This window comes from Girardinichthys multiradiatus, chromosome 9 (genome assembly GCF_021462225.1).
Source record: "Girardinichthys multiradiatus isolate DD_20200921_A chromosome 9, DD_fGirMul_XY1, whole genome shotgun sequence".
Classification (NCBI taxonomy): Eukaryota; Metazoa; Chordata; class Actinopteri; order Cyprinodontiformes; family Goodeidae; genus Girardinichthys; species Girardinichthys multiradiatus.
Window position 1 is genome coordinate 43,097,437 of NC_061802.1, and position 20,081 is coordinate 43,117,517.

A 20,081-nucleotide genomic window follows, 5' to 3' on the forward strand; every position below is an offset into this window, starting at 1 on the left:
TACCTTTTTTTTTTATACATGAAGCTTATCCAGGTTGTATGAAGAGCATCTGTGAACATCAATCTTCAAAACCGTGCCAGTTTTTCAGTTGGATTTAGGTCTGGATTTTGACTGGGCCATTTTTACACATTAAAACATTTTGATCTACACCATTCCACTGTAGCTGTGGCTGTATGTTTAGGGTTGTTGTCCTGCGTGAACCAGCACCATAGTCTCAAGCCTTTTGCAGCTTCTGACGCCCTGTATTCCAGGATTTTCCTGTATTTAGCTCAATCCAGTTTGCCATAAACCATGATCAGTTTTCCCTGTCCCTGCTGTCAAAAGGCATCCCCTCAACATGATGCTGTCGCCACTATGTTTGACAGTGTTGAAACATAAAGGTGACAGCGGCATCTTTCGAGGTGAAGGTAGTGTGTTCAGGAGCATGTGCAGTGGTAGTTTTCCCACGCACATAATTTAGCACTTAGGTCCAAAGGTTACATTTTTCTCTCATCTGACCAGAGCAACTTCTTCCACTCCAAATAGAACCTGGCTTTCTTCTCGCCACTCCTCCATACAGACCAGATTTACACACAGTTTCGCTAGCTTTTCTGCAGCTCCTCCAGAGGTACCATGGGCCTCTCTGCTGCTTCTCCAATTGATGCTCTGCTTGCCTGGCCTGTCAGTGTAGGTGGACATTTTTTTAGTAGGTTTGCAATTGTACTACACTCTTTCCATTTGAAGATGATAGACTGAATACAGCTCAGTGTAAGGTTCAAAGCGTTAGATGTTGCTTAAGTCCATTTATGATGAGATGAAATTACAAACAGGCAGACTCTTTTTACTAATTAGACTTCTGAAGTCTTTTGGCTCTATTGACTTTTGATTAGAGAGGCTCAATACATCTATCACCTAAAATTCCAGTGATATACATTGAAATTTGAGGCTTTAACATGCCAAAATATGAAGCAGGTCAAGGGGTATTAATATGTACAGTCAGTCAGTTTCTACTGCTTATTCCATAGTGGGTCGCAGGGGAGCTGGTGCCTATCTCCAGCAGTCTATGGGCAAGAGGCAGGGTACACCCTGGACAGATCGCCAGTCCATCGCAGGGCAACACACATACAACCATGCACACACTCATTCATACACCTAAGGGCAATTTAGAGTTACCAATTAACCTAACAGGCATGTCTTTGGACTGTGGGAGGAAGCCGGAGTACCTGGTGAGAACCCATGCATGCACAGGGAGAACATGCAAACTCCATGCAGAAAGACCCCTGGTTGGGAATTGAACCCAGGACCTTCTTACTGCAAGGCAACAGTGCTACCAACTGCGCCACCATGCAGCCCATTAATATGTATGTAATTGTAGGTTACTGTACATTGATATGTACAGTAACCCACAATTAGCCATAATAGTTTCAGGACATTCCTGAGAAATTCAGACTTTAGGTAAGATAAACTGGCTAAAAGAACTGGCAATTCACAGCCTAAAAACGCAAACGTGTGGATTATGTTGCCCTCTTATGGATCATACAGAGAGAGGCTGAGGCCCACGCTTCAGTATGATATTCAGATGCTCTAGAAATTATCTCCCCAGTGGTGGACTAACTGTATCAGAGCTGTAATATAATAAGAACATGGCTTTTGCAAATTTTATCTCAACAAGACCGGATCAGTTACTAGAATCAAACAATTCACAATTTTCCAAAAGTTGGCAAGCAGGTCATAAAAAACTAATATCTCATATGAACACTCCTTCGCGGAGATACCATAAATTACTTAAAAGAAACTGGTTTAGTCTTCTTATTTTTGGCTTAGATAATTAACTGCATCATGTATTTGTTATTAAGCTGCTTAATGGAAAGAACATAATCAGATGAAATTAAATGGGCAATTTCAAATAAATGAACGTTGTTCACGTTAACAGACCCCAAATGGTTGTTTACTGAGAAGTTGCAATTCATCCATTTTTAAAATAGCCAGGGTTCCTCCTTACTTCTGGAACATCAGGGGGCTGGGTCTTCCTTTATGACCTCCTCCCATCTGAACAAGCTTCCTGTTATTGTCAGCCAGAACACACACACACACACACACGGGTGCACGCTGTGGCCATATTTACAGCCAGAACTCCAAAGTCAGAGTAGCACTTTTCCTTTCTGAACAGAGCCTTATCTGATTGCAAGAGTTAAAAATGATCATGTTTCAAACCTAAACAAATCCATTTCCCTAAATGTATCATCACTGTTTCCATCTACCAAAACTGTGGGGTTTCATGAATTGCATTGGTTTGCTATACAGTTGGAACAACAACATGCCAAGTTATCTTGAACATTTTCAAACGGCAAATATTGGTATAATGAATGTATTGGTGTAAAAGATCATGTCCACATAAGACAATCCACTGCACTCGAACCTATTTCCAATTACATATTGTTGTGTCTGGCTCCATCTTGTGGTCAAAAGCTGAAAACGACAAAAAACATTGGTTTCAGTTTGTTTTTTGCTCCTTGTACAGCAATGATGACATAAAAGATGTGCTATTTTCGTGCACACTTATGTTACTTTACAGGAAAAACCCATGATGTATTAAAAATTACGTAATTCACCAACCCGAACATACAAATTCTCAATATGGGGTAATAAGCCAGGATTTTCCAGTTGAACCTATCTTAGCTTCTGTTTTACACAAGACATGGCTCATGAAATCAAAGAAAAATTCCATGACTGTCAATATGGTCAAGTAAAAAATCATGTACTCCCCATGATTAAGTAGCTTGCAGAACCACCTATATCAGCTACAGGTTGAAGTTGTTTACTGTACAACTTTATCAGTCTCTCATGGGTGTGGAGGAATATCAGCTGTTGCATTCAGTGTCATGCCTTCTAGTTAAAAGTATTTGCTTTTTATATAGTTTTCTTGTGATTTGCAGTAAAGTGAATTGCCCAATAGGACAAGATCAGAATCTGAAACTCTTCTTTATGACATTGATCCAGTTCAGTGATGTTTGCAGGCATTTGTTCCTCCACAGCTCTCTTAAGCTTCCACCAGAGAATTTCAGCTGGGGTGAGGTTTGTGCTGCACCCCGACTGGTCTGCGACACAGAATAAACAACAATGCACCATGTACTCTGACATCTTTCTCCAAGAATCAGCTTTACCTTCCACTGCAATCTGTGAATAGCTACAGCAGCTTATTTGTTCAGTGATAACACGCAGCAGCCTTCAATCCCTCTGTGCTTAAATGAGCCTAGTTTACCAAAACTCTGTGGATGGTTTTTCCCTTCACCCGTCAGTGGTCACAATTTCATGAGTCATTGGTGGAATTGCTTTTTTTTTTTTTTTTTTTATCAGCGTTTAACGATTCATGGACCACACACTGAACCTAAGAATCATTGCATCCACTACAGCAGAGGTTCCCAACCCTGCTCCTCAGGACCTCACTCCCCTGAATGTTTTGGGTGTTTCCCTGCTGCTGCACACCTGGCCTAAATGAATGAGTGATTAACAGGGTTCTTCAGCACTTGGTGGCATAAAGAGGTAATGCAATTATTTGAATCAGTTGTGCTGGAGCAGGGAAACGTCTAAAACAGGCAGGACCTTAAGGACCAGCACTGTTGGCAAGACAACATATCTCATTAGAAAAAAAAACTTTTTGTGGAGAGACAGAGGTCCATATTAGAGATGCCTGGTGTGTTAAGGCATCATGATGATGCCTTAACACACCCGTATTAATTAACATACCTAAACAAATATCTGTTGCTTAATGGACCTTGTTTGCTTGCAATGCTTGGATGTTGAACTTAACTTTTTAGGATCCAAGTATAAATTAAAATGGAAACGTAAATTTGTTTCCCCTTTCAGTATTGTTGCATTGTTTCCTTCTCCCATATGAGCTTCAAAACATTCGAAACAATCATTGATATGAAATGAAGAACAGTTTCCTGTGTCAGAATCAGTAAGTCTGTGATCGACTTACTGGTCTTTTTGAAACCTGCACTTAGGAGGATTGTTTAAACCTGGTTTGATTAGGATGCTCATCTGCAGCTTGACTGGGCATTTATAAAAACGATTTAATCAGGCTGCACTGAAAGGCTTACTCAAACCCAGATTTCTTCTTTTATTCTGGATTAGTCCACTCCACTTCTATAAAATAGCCCCTGTGGAATAATAACTAAAATGCTTTTCAATCCAAATTGAATGTCACCTTAAACGTTTGAAATGAACTGGAAGAAACGATGTTCAGTTCTTATATGTTTTTTTCTTACTAGACAAATAAATCCTACACTTTAATCTCAAGATTAATATGCCTGCCGAAACAAAATTAAGCATTTGAAATCTGAATAAAGCTTGGACAATAAAACATGGCCGATTTATATTCGACTGTTCGGTTTACAGGAAGCAATCTTGTCTACTTCAATGGTCAATTATTCCCAGACCTTTTGCAATCTAGACTCTGTTTAAAATAATAAAAATGCAAATGAAGGATGAAAGGTCAACCCGTGTGGCATAACAGAACAGCTCATGCTAATGTAGGGCTAATTTGTCTTTATAAACTCGTTTTTAGATGAATTTGATGTGTTGAATTTCCGATTGTATGTCCTTGAAAAGTTTGTGTTTGTACTTTGTTGAAGCTACTGTCCCGAACAGCTTTGTGTTCCTGATGCCAGAGCGAATGCGACGCCATGTCGCCAACTGTGAGCAGCTCAGCATTTAAAACGCACAGTGCTTCTGGTTGGGTGAGCTCTGATAGCGGTCGCTATGTATTGAAGCAACCAGCGGTTCAGCTACCTCCTGCGGTGACAGGAAGTTGCCATTTTGTTTTCGCTTACTTAGTTTTACTGTATAGTTAGCTTTTTCGCTGGAACTACCTAAACTACCTAAATTAGAACGGGTTTATTATTTAATTATTAATGAAACACATTGCGCGTGCGAGCCGTAACGCAGAGACCAATCAGTCGTGGAGGCTTTGGCCGGAGGCTATAAATCTCAGGTGGTTGCCGTAGAGACGCCTGCCACTGAAGAGCTGAACTCGGGAGCCCGACAGATTTCGGAAGTTGTTTAGGTATGTAGCACGGTAATAGACGACTAAATTTGATGTTTTCTAAGCGGAGACGCATATTAATGTGGCTGTTGTACTTTCATCTCCGACGTAAAAGGCATTTGTGTAAGGCAACACGTTTAAAGGAAGCATTAAGTTATACTGGCCTCGGTGGAAAAGTGAGAACGCTAGCAAGATGTTAGCAATGCAAGGTGATGGCGTGAACAGTTTGCGCTATAATTTGACGTGTTTCGTTTTTTGCGTTTACTTTAAAATGTAAAATAACGTCGTAAAAGGGTTTAGCCCAAAACCTATCTGTTGCTTTAGGAGTTGAAAAAGTTCTTGGATCAGTCATGCTGAAGTCTTTAGCACTACATATACTGTTGGGTTATTTCCAGAAATCGTCTGTCAGGCAAACTACACATTTTCCCTCTCCCCGAGCTGCGTTCATGTTTACGGCTGCTAACGTTAGCTGCAACGCGAACCCGGAGCCCACAGGTGGACTTGACCAGCGGACTTGATACCCACGTAGCATGCTCCATTTCATACCGTTGAAACGTCATCCGACTTGAATTCAACTAAAATAAAAGCAAAACCCACCGAAATTGTTTGCACTAATTCCTCATTTTATAGCTGGCTCTTTGTTTATATAATTTTTTTCTATTATTCTTTGTCTAATAAATGAATTTGAAAAAGTGAAAAGGGTTAGACTTCAGTTGATACAGCATGGACATAACTCTTTATAACAATGCTGAACAAAATAAAACGACATTACTGAGTCTCCTATATTCATTATACATAGATTGACATATTTTAAGCTTTCTATTTTCTTGTAATTCTGATAATGGCTTACAGGTGGTAAAATCCCAACATTCATTGTCTCAGAAAATTACAATATTGTGAAACAGTTAAATACTGGGATCAATGGTGTCACACCCTTATCAGCAAATTAACTCAAAAAAAGTAGGAAAAGGTACAACAGGGATCATCACTGCCTTGAGAGGATTGTCAAGCAAAATCCATTGGGAATTTCGGGGAGTCTCACAAGGAGTGGACTGAGGCTGGAGTCAGCACATCAAGAGCCACCAAACACAGACAAATCCTGCACATGGGCTACAAATGTCACATTCCTCATGCTGAGCCGCTCCTGAACCAGAGACAATGTTAGAGGCATCTTAACCTGGGCTATAGAGAAAAAGAACTGGGCCGTTGAAAGTGGAGTTTACATTTCAATTGGAAATCAAGGTCCCAGAGTCTGGATGAAGAGTGGAGAGGCACAGAATCCATGTTGAGTAAAGTCCAGTGTGAAGTTTCCACAGTCAGTGATGACTTGGGGTGCCATGTCTTCTACTGGTATTGGTCCACTGGGTTTTCTGAAGTCCACAGTCAATGCAGCCACCAACCAGAACATTCTACAGCATTTCATGCTTCCCTCTGTTGATAAACTTTATGGAGATGCTGATTTCATTCTCCAGCAGGACCAACACTTGTTTTAATGACCATGGTGTTGCTGTGCTTGGATTGACCAGCAAACTAGCCTGACCCAAACCCCATTGAGAATCTATGGATTATTTTCAAGAAGAAGATGAGAGACGCCAGACCCAAAAGGCTGATGACCTGAAGGCTGCCATCAGACCAACCTGGGTCTCTATTACACCTCAGCAGAACCACGAGGTGATTGGTCCATACCACATCGCATTGATAAGGTAATTCATGCAAAAGGAGCCCCAACTCCGTATTGAGCATGGAGCTGATTGGTGCATAGACATTTTGTCTTTACTGATGTTGCGTAATATTAATATTTTCTGAGACTGAATTTCTCATTATAAGCTATACTCATGAAAATTACTAGAAATAAAGGCTTGAAATATTTCACTCTGTGTAATAAATCTATATAAAATATGAGTCACTTTCTGAAGTAGAGACAAAAAATAAGGAACTTTTTCACAATAACATTTTTTTAGATGTGCATGAATACAGTTTAGGGTGGGAAAGACTTTCTGTGACACATGCTTTTACAATGGGTCTTTCATCAAACAAGCTCCTGTGATTGGCCAGCATCATATAGAAAGGGGTTAAGATTTTCCAGTATTGTCCTTCACTTGGACAGCATCCTCTGTCTGAGAGCAGAAATCCTGCCTAGAATGAGTTTTTCGTCACTGAGGTGTCTTGTGCAGGGCCCAAAATGTTGAGTATTTCTTAACGTAAAATGTTTTGTTTAGTGTGGATGTCTTTGTGAACTCTATGTGAAAATATCTCAATTGTGTTTACATGCCTGGATGAACTTTTCTAAAGTGATTAGCAAACCAAATTATTGATAGAATTACAGAAAAAAACGATTTTTCTTATTAAATTATCTGAGTGTGGTGTTATAATGGGAGAGGAGCAACGTTAACCCGCACTGCAACCTGCAGATTACTTGCAATGCACTTCATTATGTCAAGCAGGATTCTTTTTGCAAAGTCACAAACTTCCTCACTTGAATAACCAGCAGCAAACCTCTGAAGTGTTTTTTGAAAAGGTGACGAGACAAAGACCTCCTTTTTTCTTTTTTTTTTTTAAAAAGGTCTTTGTAAATGTAGCAAGTTTGTCCAAATGATTGAAATGATTTGGATCAAGAACTGAGTTTCCCATATCTTTTTTATAAAAATTCTTTGTGTGTGTGTTTTGCAGTGGAGCGACGTATTCAGTCAATGGTATAGACTGTACCAGTGTTTATTGCTTTCCCCATGCAGGGAAATATTTATCCAGCTTCATAAAATACAGTCAATATGGCAGCAAGACACAGGACTACGACGTTAGGTTTGGTTTCACAGCGCAGTGATGAATAGAATAAGCTGTTGGAAATCTTGGTTTATGTTTCATTCATGGTGGATAACCCATTTAGACCAAAAGGTAAAAATACTACGACTGTACTAGGAGTAATGTTTTATTTATTCACTTGTGATCCATTGAGCCTTACTAAATTTATTCAACACATGAGCCTTCATGATAATTAAATCTTTAGACAAAATGAGCATATTTACTTGAATAAACAGTCTGGCTAAACCTGTCTCTGCTGAGCTGAACTGTTCCAGATTCAGAGATGGGCAGTAGGTGGCGCTATCACTCAGCTGAAGAAGCGCCTGTTCTGGTTTCATTCCCAGTGGTTCTGCCTAAATATGAAAACCATTAGAAGTTTTAGTGAATTATTCATGTGCCCTTTTATTTCTTAGCTGCCTTCTTAACATTTCAGAGTGCTGGTTACAGATCTTGATTTATTTTTAGACCAGAATAGATTAACCCTTCACTTTGACCTGTTTTATAGATGTTAGATGTATTTATTAATATCACAATTAGAGTTTAATGTGTTTTTATTGAATAGTGTTTTTTTTATTAATGGTGGTATAGTTAAGTCAACGATTCTCTTTGTTGTTAATGATTCGCAATAATTAGTATTTTTTGATTTTAAAAATGTTTTTAATTTTGTTAGAGTTCCAGTTGGGTTGATTGGTTAGTTCTTAGGGTCGTTATGGTTTTTTTTTTATAGAAAATGTAGCAGCTTCATAAAGCTTACCGGTTTGTGTTCCCTGCTCATTTTGTTTCTTCAACAGGAGAGTGTGTGATGAGCTCTTAATTGCAGCAAAGCGCGGTCTCCAGGCAGCCCATCCTCCCACCCCCACACCCCAACGACGGTTTTAAACAACAGCTCAGCTGACGTGAAAGCCTGCTTAACCATGAGTGGAAATCCACCTTCACCAGAGGTCATAAATCACAAGAGACCCGGGCGCCTAACCAATCAGCTAGTGTATCTGGAGAAGGTGGTCATGAAAGCGCTGTGGAAACATCAGTATTCATGGCCTTTTCGCCAGCCTGTGGATGCTGTAGCTCTGGGTCTTCCAGTAAGTAGTTCAGTTGTCACATAATGTTTTAATGTTGCTGCACTTTGTGAAAGAATTTAGACTCCTTCAATCGTCGAACTGTTTTTGTTCTTTTACAAGCACAAACTCTATTTTTATTATTTTAAGGAATTTATGTAATAGACCAACACTGTGTTTTGTATATTTATGAAGTGAGAGGAAGAAGAAGCATAGTTTTCAACATTTTTACAAATAAATCAGTGAATTAGGGTGTGCCTGGCTATTCTAGCCATTTTAAATTCATCCCTATGAAGAAAGTCCAGTGCAACCAAATGCCTTCTGGAGTCACTTAATTAGTAAATGGATTTCCCCCTGTGTGTAAATTAACTCTAGCTACACATACAGCTGTGCATTTAAGGCCATTCATGGTTATGCTTTGATCTAAACAACTCCTGCTGTAACTCCCTAATCTCAGGTGTTTTGCTGCCTACAACAGATTTTTGTACCAAGATGGCCCTATATTTAGCTCCATCCATTTTCCCTACTAAACTATGACCAGCTTCCCTAGTGTGTTCAGTGTCGGTCCTCACAGGCCAGGGTCCTGCATGTTTTAGATGTTTACCACTCCCTTATCAAATAATTGAATTTGCTGGCCTCTATGGAGCTTGATGACATGCTAAGGATGTACTCAAGCAGTTTGAATCAGCTGGGTTTGATCAGGGACATGTCTAAAACATGCAGGCCCGCAGCAAGTAGACCAAGAAGCTATATTCTGGTCTCGTCTGAGCAGAGCACCTTCTTCCACATATTAACTGTATTCCCTTCATTGCTTTTGGCAAACAGCAAATGGGTCTTCTCGTGAGGTTCTTTCATCAATGACTTTTTTTCCTTCTCCAATATGAAGCCCAGATTTGTGGAGTGCATGGCTAATAGTTGTCAGATTCCTCCACCTGAACTACAGATCTCTGTAGCTCCTCCTGAGTTCCCATGGGCCTCTTAGCTGCTTCTTTTGTAAGTGCTTTTGCCTGGCCTATTGTGTTTTCCCTAATGTACTCATACAAACCCCTCCAGCCTTCAAAGAACAGGAACTATTTACAGGTTTACAATCAGGATACTTCTTAATGCAACTGGTTGCAAGGGATTTTATCCACGGGTGTCAGAGTAAATACAAATCTATGTCACATTTTTAGTTTTTAGTTTTTTTTTCAGTAAAAACATTAAAAATTAAGGGCAGTTTTTCCTTTCACTCCATGAAATATATTAATGTTTGGTGTGTAAAGGTCCTGTAAAGCATTGGTAAGTTTCCTCAGTGAAGAACCAGAAACTTGTTCCATTCTGTGCCTTTTTGTGTTTTAGGATTATTATAAAATTATTACATATCCTATGGATCTGAGCACTATTAAGAAGCGACTTGAGAACAAGTATTACTGGGAAGTAAGTGAGTGTATAAAAGACTTCAGCGCTATGTTCACCAACTGCTACATGTACAACAAGGTAAGAATACTGTTCTCTATGTACACTGGTATGTTTTCCTTCACCTAAACTGAATCTGTTATAATCATTTGTCTTCTGATTGGAAGCAGTATTACTGTTTTTTGGGGTGGCCTGGCCAGATAATCTGTGGAGGGAGCTAAATATGGGCGTGACAGCAAGACTTGGTGCTCACTGCTAAAAAATATACTAACAGCTTGTCAGAAGTGTTGATAGCTGTAATGCCAATAAATGCTTTTCCACTGATAATTTAGAAATTGATAAATCCTTTTTTACATGCCAGTTTTGGTTAAAATGTAAATGGAAACGTGTTTTATTTTTTTAATTTTTTCTCCCCCGAAACTGATACCCTATAGACATTGTCTTGCCATCTAGTAGATGCCTGTCATTTCTTTCAGTTTTTTTGGTCAAATGCAAATAACTTTAAATCAAAACCTGCCAGTGGTATGAGTCCGTTTGGGCTTAACTGTATTTAAAGAAATCAACTTGTAAAATAGTAAAAATGCTACATTCTCCTGCACAGCATTGCTGTAGTGGCCAAATTCTGTAGCCTCTATGCTTTCTTTGTTTGGTTTTTTTTGTTTCACAGCCTGCAGATGACATTGTTTTTATGGCACAAACCTTGGAAAAGGCCTTTTTGCAGAAATTGTCACAAATGCCAAAGGAGGAGGAGGAGGTGGTTACTACAAACTCTTCTAAAGAGGCAATAAAAGTGAAAAAAGCCCATACAGGTGGATCAGAAATGTGATATTATGTGTATTATTATTATTTAAGTTTTTAAACTGTTAAAGTAATTAGCAATGTAATTAAAGCAATGAGTTATTTTACAAACATAATTCTTCGCAGTCCATCAGCATGTTTTTGTTCCCTGGAAGCAGATGCAGTAAAGCACAAGTCTCGTATATCTGAAGTTGTTCTCCAGCAGATGGTAACGGTCATTCCTCCTGATGTGGCTCAGATCAACCCTCCCAATCAAGTGTCTGCAAAAACACATGCAACAGTAAGGCTTGATTTGGTCATAGGCTTTTATCGACAGCCTGAATATGTTTGTATACTGCAGAGGATTAAATAGGTGGACAATACAAAGCTTATTCCTTTGCCCCAATGCTATCTCAATATGCAGATTAAAAAAACCTTGAAGAGGAAAGTCCACGTGGCAACACCCACTACCTCAGCTTTCACAAACAGTGAGGTATCCCCTGATGAAGAACCTTCAGTACCTTGCACATTGCTCTCCAGAACGAGCAACGGAAGGCCCATCAAGCCTCCTAGGAAGGATTTACCGTCTTTTGAGGACAAAAGGGTCAGAATGTCTGAACAGCTCAGGTACTGCAACAATATCCTCAAAGAGATGCTCTCAAAAAGGCACTATGCCTATGCCTGGCCCTTTTACACGCCAGTGGATGCAGTGGCTTTGGGTCTGCACGACTACCATGACATCATCAAGCAGCCTATGGACCTAAGCACAATCAAGGTAAAACTACAGACAAATCTGAATATTTAAATTCTACAAAGTCGCACATTCAAAAAGTATTTTCTGAAACAAGTTTTCCTTTAGAAAAAAATGGATCAGCAAGAGTATGCAGATGCCAAGGAATTTGCTGCTGATATACGTCTAATGTTTTCAAACTGCTATAGATACAATCCACCGTCAAATGATGTGGTCTACATGGCAAGAAAGCTGCAGGTATGCTTTTCATGCTGTGTAATATAGGGTAGAACTGCAGGATGCATCCTGCAGAAAGGAAATTTGTCACCATCAATTAATTTTCCCTAACAATGGAACCAATGTTATATCTGGACCTCAGTCTCATGGACAACATGTGGGATCAGCTCACTAACCAGTGATTAACACGACTACATTGGCTGACTTGCGACCAGTACTGGGTGAAGACTGGCATGGCATCCCACAGTAGAGTGTAACCAAGCTGGCAACCAGCAGGAGGAGGAGTTGCCAGGCTGTTGTGGTTGGGTTGTGTATAATTGTCTTACACACTGCTGAGGTCCATTTTTGTTAAATGGATCAGTAGCTTAATTGCCAAAATGTTTTATTTCTTCAAACTTCAACCATCCAGTCCAATTAACGATACTAAACAAGTCAAAAGCAGAATAAGTTGTTTGTCCTTGGCAAAGAAGATTTGGCCGATGTACTCGCCTCTGTAAGAACAATTCATGTATTGGCAGCAAAGGTTGGCATGGTTTAAGGTGGAAATACACACACTGTCTAACATTATAACATCTATTGCCAAGAAGTATCGTTACCAAAAAGGGACTGGTCGGCCAAACACAAATTCCCATTTTGTGCAATGTTTATTTCTACTGGTATTTTCTCCAAAAGGATTCTTATTTCATCAGGAGGTTTTCGAAGCCCGCTATATGAACATACCCCAACAGCCAGAAGGGTCCTCCATCTCTGTCCAGTGTGCCGACAACAGGAAATCTAACAGAGCTGGAAGTCCCTCGACCTCAGAGAGTTCTCAGAGCGAAAACTCTTCTGATTCAGAGAGGTCATCGGATGAGGTTGCCATGCAGCTGGCTCATTTGGAAGAGAAGGTTGGCCTCACACAGGCACAAGTTCAATGTATTTTCACCTGCTTTTTCTCACTCTCTGGTCATCTTGGCAGTTGAAAGCCGTCAGGAATCAACTGAAGAGACTTGCCAAAGAGCCTCTGATAAAACCTAAGAAGAGAGAGAAAATGAAAAAGGAAAAGCGAGCCAATGAAAAGGGTCTTGCTCGACTAAAGAATATTTCTGCCAAGTACAACTCCATAGTACAAATGATTTCGAAATGCAAAAGCTCTTCTTTGTAAGTGAAACAAAAACATTTCCTGATTTAGCTTGTTTTTGTTTTACCCCACAGGTAGCATTGAACTGTACTGTGTATTGCGAAATATGTGCTCAAGATAACCTGAAATGGTGTTTTTGTGTTCGTAGGCTTGGAGGCAGCCCCCACAATGACGGAGTCCCAACAAAATACAGTGAGATTTTATCAATACCACTGAGTAGCCAGGAGAGGACACAGTTAAAATCCAACATTGACAAGCTGCCCAGCAAAAAACTGATTGAGATGGTGAACCTCATCAAGAGTAGGGAGACTTGTGTAGAAGCGTCTGAATCTGGAGAGGTGGAAATAGACTTTGAAAAGCTCAAAACGTCCACACTGAGAGCCGTGCAGCAGCTTATTTCATCTAATCTCAGTAAATGCAACAACGGCAGAAGCAGTGAGTACACCATACCCCCTCTGCTACTCGGCTTTACTCAACCAGCTTCTGGCAGCTCTATATAGTTTTTTATTTAATTGTTCCACATCTCAGTGACTATTTAAGGCTTTTATCTGTTTTGTGTATTAGAAAAAAATGTGTTGATCCCCCAAGGACTAAAGTGTGGAAAAACATTAAATATCAGCAACAAAAAGCACACATTGAAGAAACAGAAGCCATTAGGTAGGAGTGGATCAAATCAACATGTGTCTGATTCCTATTGGAGGCGTTGTGGTTTTAAAACGGTGCCTTTTTTCTTCTTGTGAACTGTTGAAGTTGAGGTGTCTGCTAACCAGAGCCACCTGTCACCCTTCAGCAAAAGCAGCAGCTCATCAGACAGTTCTGGCAGCAGCAGCAGGGCTAGTAGCTCGAGCTCCAGCACTTGGGATGGTAGTGACTCTGAATCAGGTTAGTTTCTCTGCACAACTTCCCCCTCACTTCTTCCTGTACTGTTGTTTGAGTTACATCCCACACCTGGGATTTCTTGGTTTGTGCACTTATCTTCAAAACTCTTGATTTTATTTTAAGACAAGTTGTGTGTGTTTTTTTTTTTTTTTTTTTTTTTTTTTACACAAATGTGATAAGATGAGATCTTCAGATTGAATTGTTCAAACCTGAAGACAGGTTCATTTAGTTTACCATTACCTACAGTAAAAAACCATGTTAAACCGGAAACACATTTTATTTTGGTAATTTGGCAAACAAAAATCATCAATTCACCAATCATTGTTTATTTTTGGGGTTTGTGTCACTTAACTTAAATTTCCAAATTTAAGTGTTTTTTTTTTTTTGTGCTGGTATTTCCAGTAATACAATTAAAATAGTACCACAAGCTGGGAGTAATGCAACTTTTTCCCCACAGCAATGCTTCTTGAAAGTTCTGTGATGGCACAACACCTATAAAACATAATTTAACCAAAAAAAACAACGTTTTTGCAATTGTTTGGAAACTATGGCCAACAGGTGGTGAACACCTTTACTCCCTGCGTGGACACTATGTTCTGGTGAAACATGGAGGAATTGGTGAAAATACAGGGACATAGGGTTTTGGTCAGAAAGTGGGCATGAATGTCATCTTAATGTAGCTATATTTTACTTTGAGCATTTTCAACCATGATGCTACCACCATTATGACACCTGTACATACTGAACTGATGCACAAGTGAAGAGCTGCAGAATATATCAGATTACAGTAGTAATCTGCGTACCAGTATGTGCAGTATCGCAATCACAAAGGTCTTCTTGGGTGGAATTTTTGATAGTCTATTGTACGTCAAGTGATTTCACTCTGTGCATTCCAATAATATATATGGCCTGTTGGATGAAACCTTGCTGATGTTGAGAGGCCAAGATGTTTACGTTCATGAGTGGTGGCAACACCTTTGATAACAAAGCATGGTGAGGAAATTGTGTGTTAATTGTACAAGGTGGGCCATTTATATGGATACACCTTAATAAAATGGGAATGGTTGGTCATATTAACTTCCTGTTTGTGGCACATTAGTATATGTGAGGGGGGAAAACTTTTCAAGATGGGTGGTGGCCATGGCGGCCATTTTGAATCCAACTTTTTTTTCAATAGGAAGAGGATCATGTGACACATCAAACCTATTGGGAATTTAACAAGAAAAACAATGGTGTGCTTGGTTTTAACATAACTTTATTCTTTCATGAGTTATTTACAAGTTTCTGACCACTTATAAAATGTGTTCAATGTGCTGCCCATTGTTTTGGATTGTCAATGCAACCCTCTTCTCCCACTCTTCACACACTGATAGCAACACCGCAGGAGAAATGCTAGCACAGGCTTCCGGTATCCGTAGTCTCAGGTGCTGCACATCTCGTATCTTCACAGCATAGACAATTGCCTTCAGATGACCCCAAAGATAAAAGTCTAATGGGGTCAGATCGGGGGATCTTGGGGGCCATTCAACTGGCCCACGATGACCAATCCACTTTCCAGGAAACCGTTCATCTAGGAATGCTCGGACCTTACACCCATAATGTGGTGGTGCACCATCTTGCTGGAAAAACTCAGGGATCGTGCCAGCTTCAGTGCATAAAGAGGGAAACACATCATCATGTAGCAATTTCACATATCCAGTGGTCTTGAGGTTTTCATTGATGAAGAATGGCCCCACTATCTTTGTTAACCTCGGCGACATGTCAATGGCTGTAAACAAAGAGAAACTTGTAAATAACTCATGAAAGAATAAAGTTATGTTAAAACCAAGCACATCATTGTTTTTCTTGTGAAATTCCTAATAGGTTTGATGTGTCACATGACCCTCTTCCTGTTGAAAAAACAAGTTGGATTCAAAATGGCCGACTTCAAAATGGCCGCCATGGCCACCACCCATCTTGAAAAGTTTCCCCCCTCACATATACTAATGTGTCACAAACAGGAAGTTAATATGACCAACCATTCCCATTTTATTAAGGTGTATCCATATAAATGGCCCACTCTGTACATTGCAATATTCAACAAATGTATCAAAAATGAATGGTTTCCCCAGTATCCTGCAGCCCTGCCAAATCTGTGAGCTGCAGTGTTACTGAGGTTCACACACTGCTCAAACTCATCCCTGTGAAAAAGCTACACTCAGGATTCATTTCTTGTCTAGAGAAAATGGCCAAATTTGAAAAACTTTCTTTCCCTGTAACAGTTGATAAAATGTTGCAACGATGGATGTGTAGAAGAGACTGACATGGTTCACATCCCCAGATATTGCCGCAAATGCATTAGTGTTGTGTAGCTTAGTCGCATCTGAGCTGATGGCATCGCTTGGAGTCTGCAACAGCTGATGGCAGAATCTATTATGTTGAACAGATAACGCTGGTGAAGTCTGCCGATGGATGATATGGATGAAAACCTACAGCTAACAGTTCAGTATCTGGACGGCAGAGAACATTTCACAGTAGTGTGTGTTGGTTTCACCATCTATTGTTGATGAGCATATCTAATCCACCTGTGTTTTATTCATTGCTCCATTCAAATCTGTTTGCTCGTATAATTAAAAAAAACCAGGCAGAGATATTCTATTTGGATCTAATCCTAGTGTTACGTCTCAGTGAAACACTTTATTCCTGATACCATGACTGAGTCTTTGTCGGTGCTTCAAGGTTGTCCATCTTATTTGCAAGAGATCCTACATTCCTCCCTATGATTGATGGAAGACATGGTTTCTCTCCCTCTGCTTTACTCCTGTTCTGCAACCATGCTGTCCATTTTCTTAACTCATCAAGGATTTGAAGTCACACTTTGGGTTTTAATTGATTATCTTTATCGATGTCGATCTGCTGGGTTGTTCTGATCGGTTACCCATTTATTTGTTTAACATAGTTCTGATTTGTGGGGCTGTTGTCTAGGTTGAGGTCTCCCTTGTAAAAGAGATCTCTGATTTTAGTGGGACCTTCTGGTTAAATAACGGAGGAATATTATCATAAAAAAAAAACAATCTTTCAAGCTGTGCAACATGCAAACTAGCATCAGGGGTTTGGGAAATAAATGTTTGCAACCAAAAAACAGGGAAGAAAACTAAATGGAGTAAACACTTGCAATGTAACAAAGCTGCTAGTTTGGCAAAAAATGCAAAAGCTAAATATTTTTAAATACATACAACAATAATGTTAAACTGAACAGACTGTAAAGCCTGAGGGCGGTGTGTGTGTGTGTGTGTGTTTTTTTTTTACAGTGCCAAAAATAAAGAAAAGGTGTAAAGATCCCTGTCAAAAAGCGCATCAACAGGTAAAATGTTCTATATTTGCTCCCAGAATTACAACTGGCTAGACTGCAAATGTCATCATTGTTTATCCTCAAATTAAAGGTGACACACAATCCCAGCAATAACCAGGTATCAGAGACCAGACCTTCCTCAAAGGCCTCGATCAGAACCCGTCATCCTTTACATCCCATTAAGTCCATGGTTCCAGAAACTAAATATGATCTAACACAGCAAACTGCAGGCCACATTTATGATGTGCTGCCCATCTCACCTCAAGGTAAATCTTTAGATTTTTATGAGGAGTGTCTTGATTTGTCAGTTCTAGCTTTAGAGCCTGTTCTTTTGGGTCAGAAAAGAATTGGGGTGTTTACTCCTCTGTTGAAATATTAACAAGCGTCTCTCTATATTCTCCTTCTGGTGCTCTTGCTGTGGAGAACCCGGTTATAATGCTTTATTTCTGGTTTAGTTCTCTTTGTGATGTATCTCTTGTATTTCTAAGTAACCAGTTTTCTAAAGCTGTGATGAATGGTGTCGTTAACTGTTGGCAGATATGTGTACGCTCTTATCCCCCATGGCTTCTCCTGGAGTGCTGCCAGATTGGGCTGCAGCCAGATTTCAGGTACTCTGCACTAAATGGAAGAACTTAACAGTGAGTTTGTTCCTTTGGAATAAGACTTGGAACCAGAACTGGCCTTGGAGAGAATACGTAATAATGATGAGTTGGATTATAATTAAATTTCTCTCATTGAATTTTAAATCTAAATTATTTGTAATTCCATGGAATTGAACGTGAGCTATGAAAGGGTGGTCTTTACGATGTTATGGTGTATTTATAGTTTGTTGCTGTTCTTACTATCGAGGCCTTTCAGAAGGTATGAAATTTGCTTGGAGCAAGAAAGGGTGGAGAATGGAAAGAATAGTTTCTACACAGATCATCCTGCCAGTGTACTATCAGGATCTGTCACTGTAAAACCTGACTCACCTTTTAGCAGGGTCCAGTGCTGTCCCCTCTCACAGATAGTCCATTGCTGTGCAAAGAAGAGACGGGTTGCAGTAAGTTCCTTGGAGACATATTGTCTGATGTCCCTTTTTTCTGCTTTGTGAGTTTTTAACAAAAAGTTTGTTTTTGAAAGTTGATGTGACAGATTTCAGGGACCCTGAGGATTTTTCTGACAGCCAGGGGAGCAATATACCTCACATCCAGACCACAAGTACATCAACTGAAGAAGAAAAATCACAAATTACTAAAAAGGTTGGACATGTTTAACTTTATTGTTTTTTTTAACCTTTTTTTTTAAATGCTGATAAATGAATAAGGGGGCTTTAAAACCAAAAATAAAAAAATAGGTGCAAATATAAATGAGTTTTAAAACAAACTTTAGATAAATGCTGTCACTTCTCTTTGTCAGGGCATTTTCCTGAAAAATGCTGATTCTTGGGCAAAACTAGTCAGACAGTCAGCCACTCCAGCTGCTATCAAGGCCTCTAAGGACAGCTTCCAGCTGTTCCGAAAGGCCGCCATGGAAAAGGAAGAACGGGAGAAAGCAGTGAAAAAGAAACCATTGGATGAAACCGGAGAGATGGAGGCTGCTGAAAGGAGCAGGTATATATCAAAGAACTCAAACTGTTTCATGTGTTGCAGTTACATTAATTTAGTTGAAAGAGTTCATTTTGCTCTTTTCCAGTTTCAAATCTTGCCAAAGCATTTTGTTCTTCAGGATTCTGTGTTTCAGACCTTCTCTCTTTCAGCCTTCAAGGCTTGTGTAAAACAGAAGAACCTCCTGAGAAGATTGAACAAGATCCCGATGTGCTAGAGAGCATCTGCCCAGAGGCTGGATTGGATGCTACCAAACGTGTCCAGAAGCAAAAATCTCCAAGTGAAACAAAGCCTCAAACCCAACAGTGTTGTATGGATAAAGAGCGAGAGCTGGCCCGAAGGAAAGAGCAGGAACGTCGCAGACGGGAGGCTGTTAGTGCAGTTCACTGTTTCTCACCCAGTTGTCATTTGGTTCAGTTGTTGATGGAAATGGCATTTTAACTTTTTGGCTTTTCTCTTTGTATAGATGTCTGGTATTGACATGACCATGCAGCGGGACATCATGACTACATTTGAACTTTACCTGGACTGATGAATGAAGCTGTAAACTAAAGCTGTACCTCCAAGGTCTTTGCTTGTCCTGGGTTTAACAGTGTGAGCTGTGTCAGGAAACACAACCTTAAACATGCCATTGAGCCTAAACAATAAACTTGTGCGCAGACATAAAAGGTCACATGGAAATAGATCCTTCCTTCTGTTTAGCATTTGGTATTTGCACTAATTCACTCTTGAGCTTCTTATAAAATGTTTATAGCACTGGTATTATTTGAACTCTCATTTCCTGCATTGTCCTTTTTGCTACAGTTTTTTGTGTTTCTGTTGTCAAATGTTAAGTTCTGTTTGTTTTAATTGATCCCTTTCAGTTGATTGACACAATATTACAGTGATTTTTTTTTTTTCCTCAGACGTTTCAGTTTCAGTCACATGTACATCATACATTTCTGTGTTACAGTAATATGCTAATATGTGGAATGATGAATAGGGTATTAATATTTCAGTGTTAACTGTGCATGCACTGCCTGTCTGGTCATACAGTTCTGACTGTTAAGCAGTTATGAACAATAGTAGCATATCATCCAAGCTGTTTGTATATGTTCTCAAAGGTTTTCTTTTAATTAACAAAATAAAGCTATTTTCACTAATCAA

The 20,081-nt window shown here is 39.6% G+C and overlaps 1 protein-coding gene and 1 long non-coding RNA gene across 8 annotated transcripts; one reads left to right on the forward strand and one right to left on the reverse strand.

Moving 5' to 3' along the window:
* The first annotated feature begins 4,782 nt into the window (after positions 1-4,782).
* Positions 4,783-20,081, forward strand: brdt (bromodomain, testis-specific). 7 transcript variants are annotated; one of them, XM_047373972.1, is made up of 20 exons: positions 4,783-5,047; positions 8,617-8,904; positions 10,219-10,356; positions 10,943-11,084; positions 11,232-11,353; positions 11,477-11,827; positions 11,912-12,040; positions 12,709-12,906; positions 12,978-13,159; positions 13,288-13,574; positions 13,704-13,796; positions 13,890-14,021; positions 17,309-17,361; positions 17,441-17,615; positions 17,887-17,957; positions 18,331-18,391; positions 18,475-18,590; positions 18,748-18,941; positions 19,088-19,307; positions 19,402-20,081. In XM_047373972.1, exons 2-20 carry the CDS (start codon positions 8,740-8,742, stop codon positions 19,465-19,467), a joined length of 2,895 nt encoding a protein of 964 aa, XP_047229928.1. In that variant the 5' UTR covers positions 4,783-5,047; positions 8,617-8,739; the 3' UTR covers positions 19,468-20,081. The 7 variants fall into 7 exon arrangements, with proteins under 7 accessions (XP_047229928.1, XP_047229931.1, XP_047229927.1 ...); XM_047373975.1 differs by having other exon boundaries at positions 18,484-18,590; XM_047373971.1 differs by having other exon boundaries at positions 4,784-5,047; positions 18,328-18,391.
* On the reverse strand, positions 15,257-18,456 carry LOC124873372. The gene is made up of 2 exons (XR_007039507.1): positions 18,321-18,456; positions 15,257-15,786 (listed from the first exon to the last, which is right to left on the reverse strand). It is a non-coding gene; the product is annotated as an uncharacterized LOC124873372 (long non-coding RNA).

Bases quoted from the DNA above. Each gene is read 5' to 3' on its own strand.
- brdt (XM_047373969.1), top strand. From the start codon at position 8,740: ATGAGTGGAAATCCACCTTCACCAGAGGTCATAAATCACAAGAGACCC. The intron at 17,362-17,440 runs GTAAAATGTTCT...CTCAAATTAAAG, and splicing joins GTCAAAAAGCGCATCAACAG to GTGACACACAATCCCAGCAA. The intron at 18,591-18,747 runs GTTGGACATGTT...TCTCTTTGTCAG, and splicing joins AATCACAAATTACTAAAAAG to GGCATTTTCCTGAAAAATGC.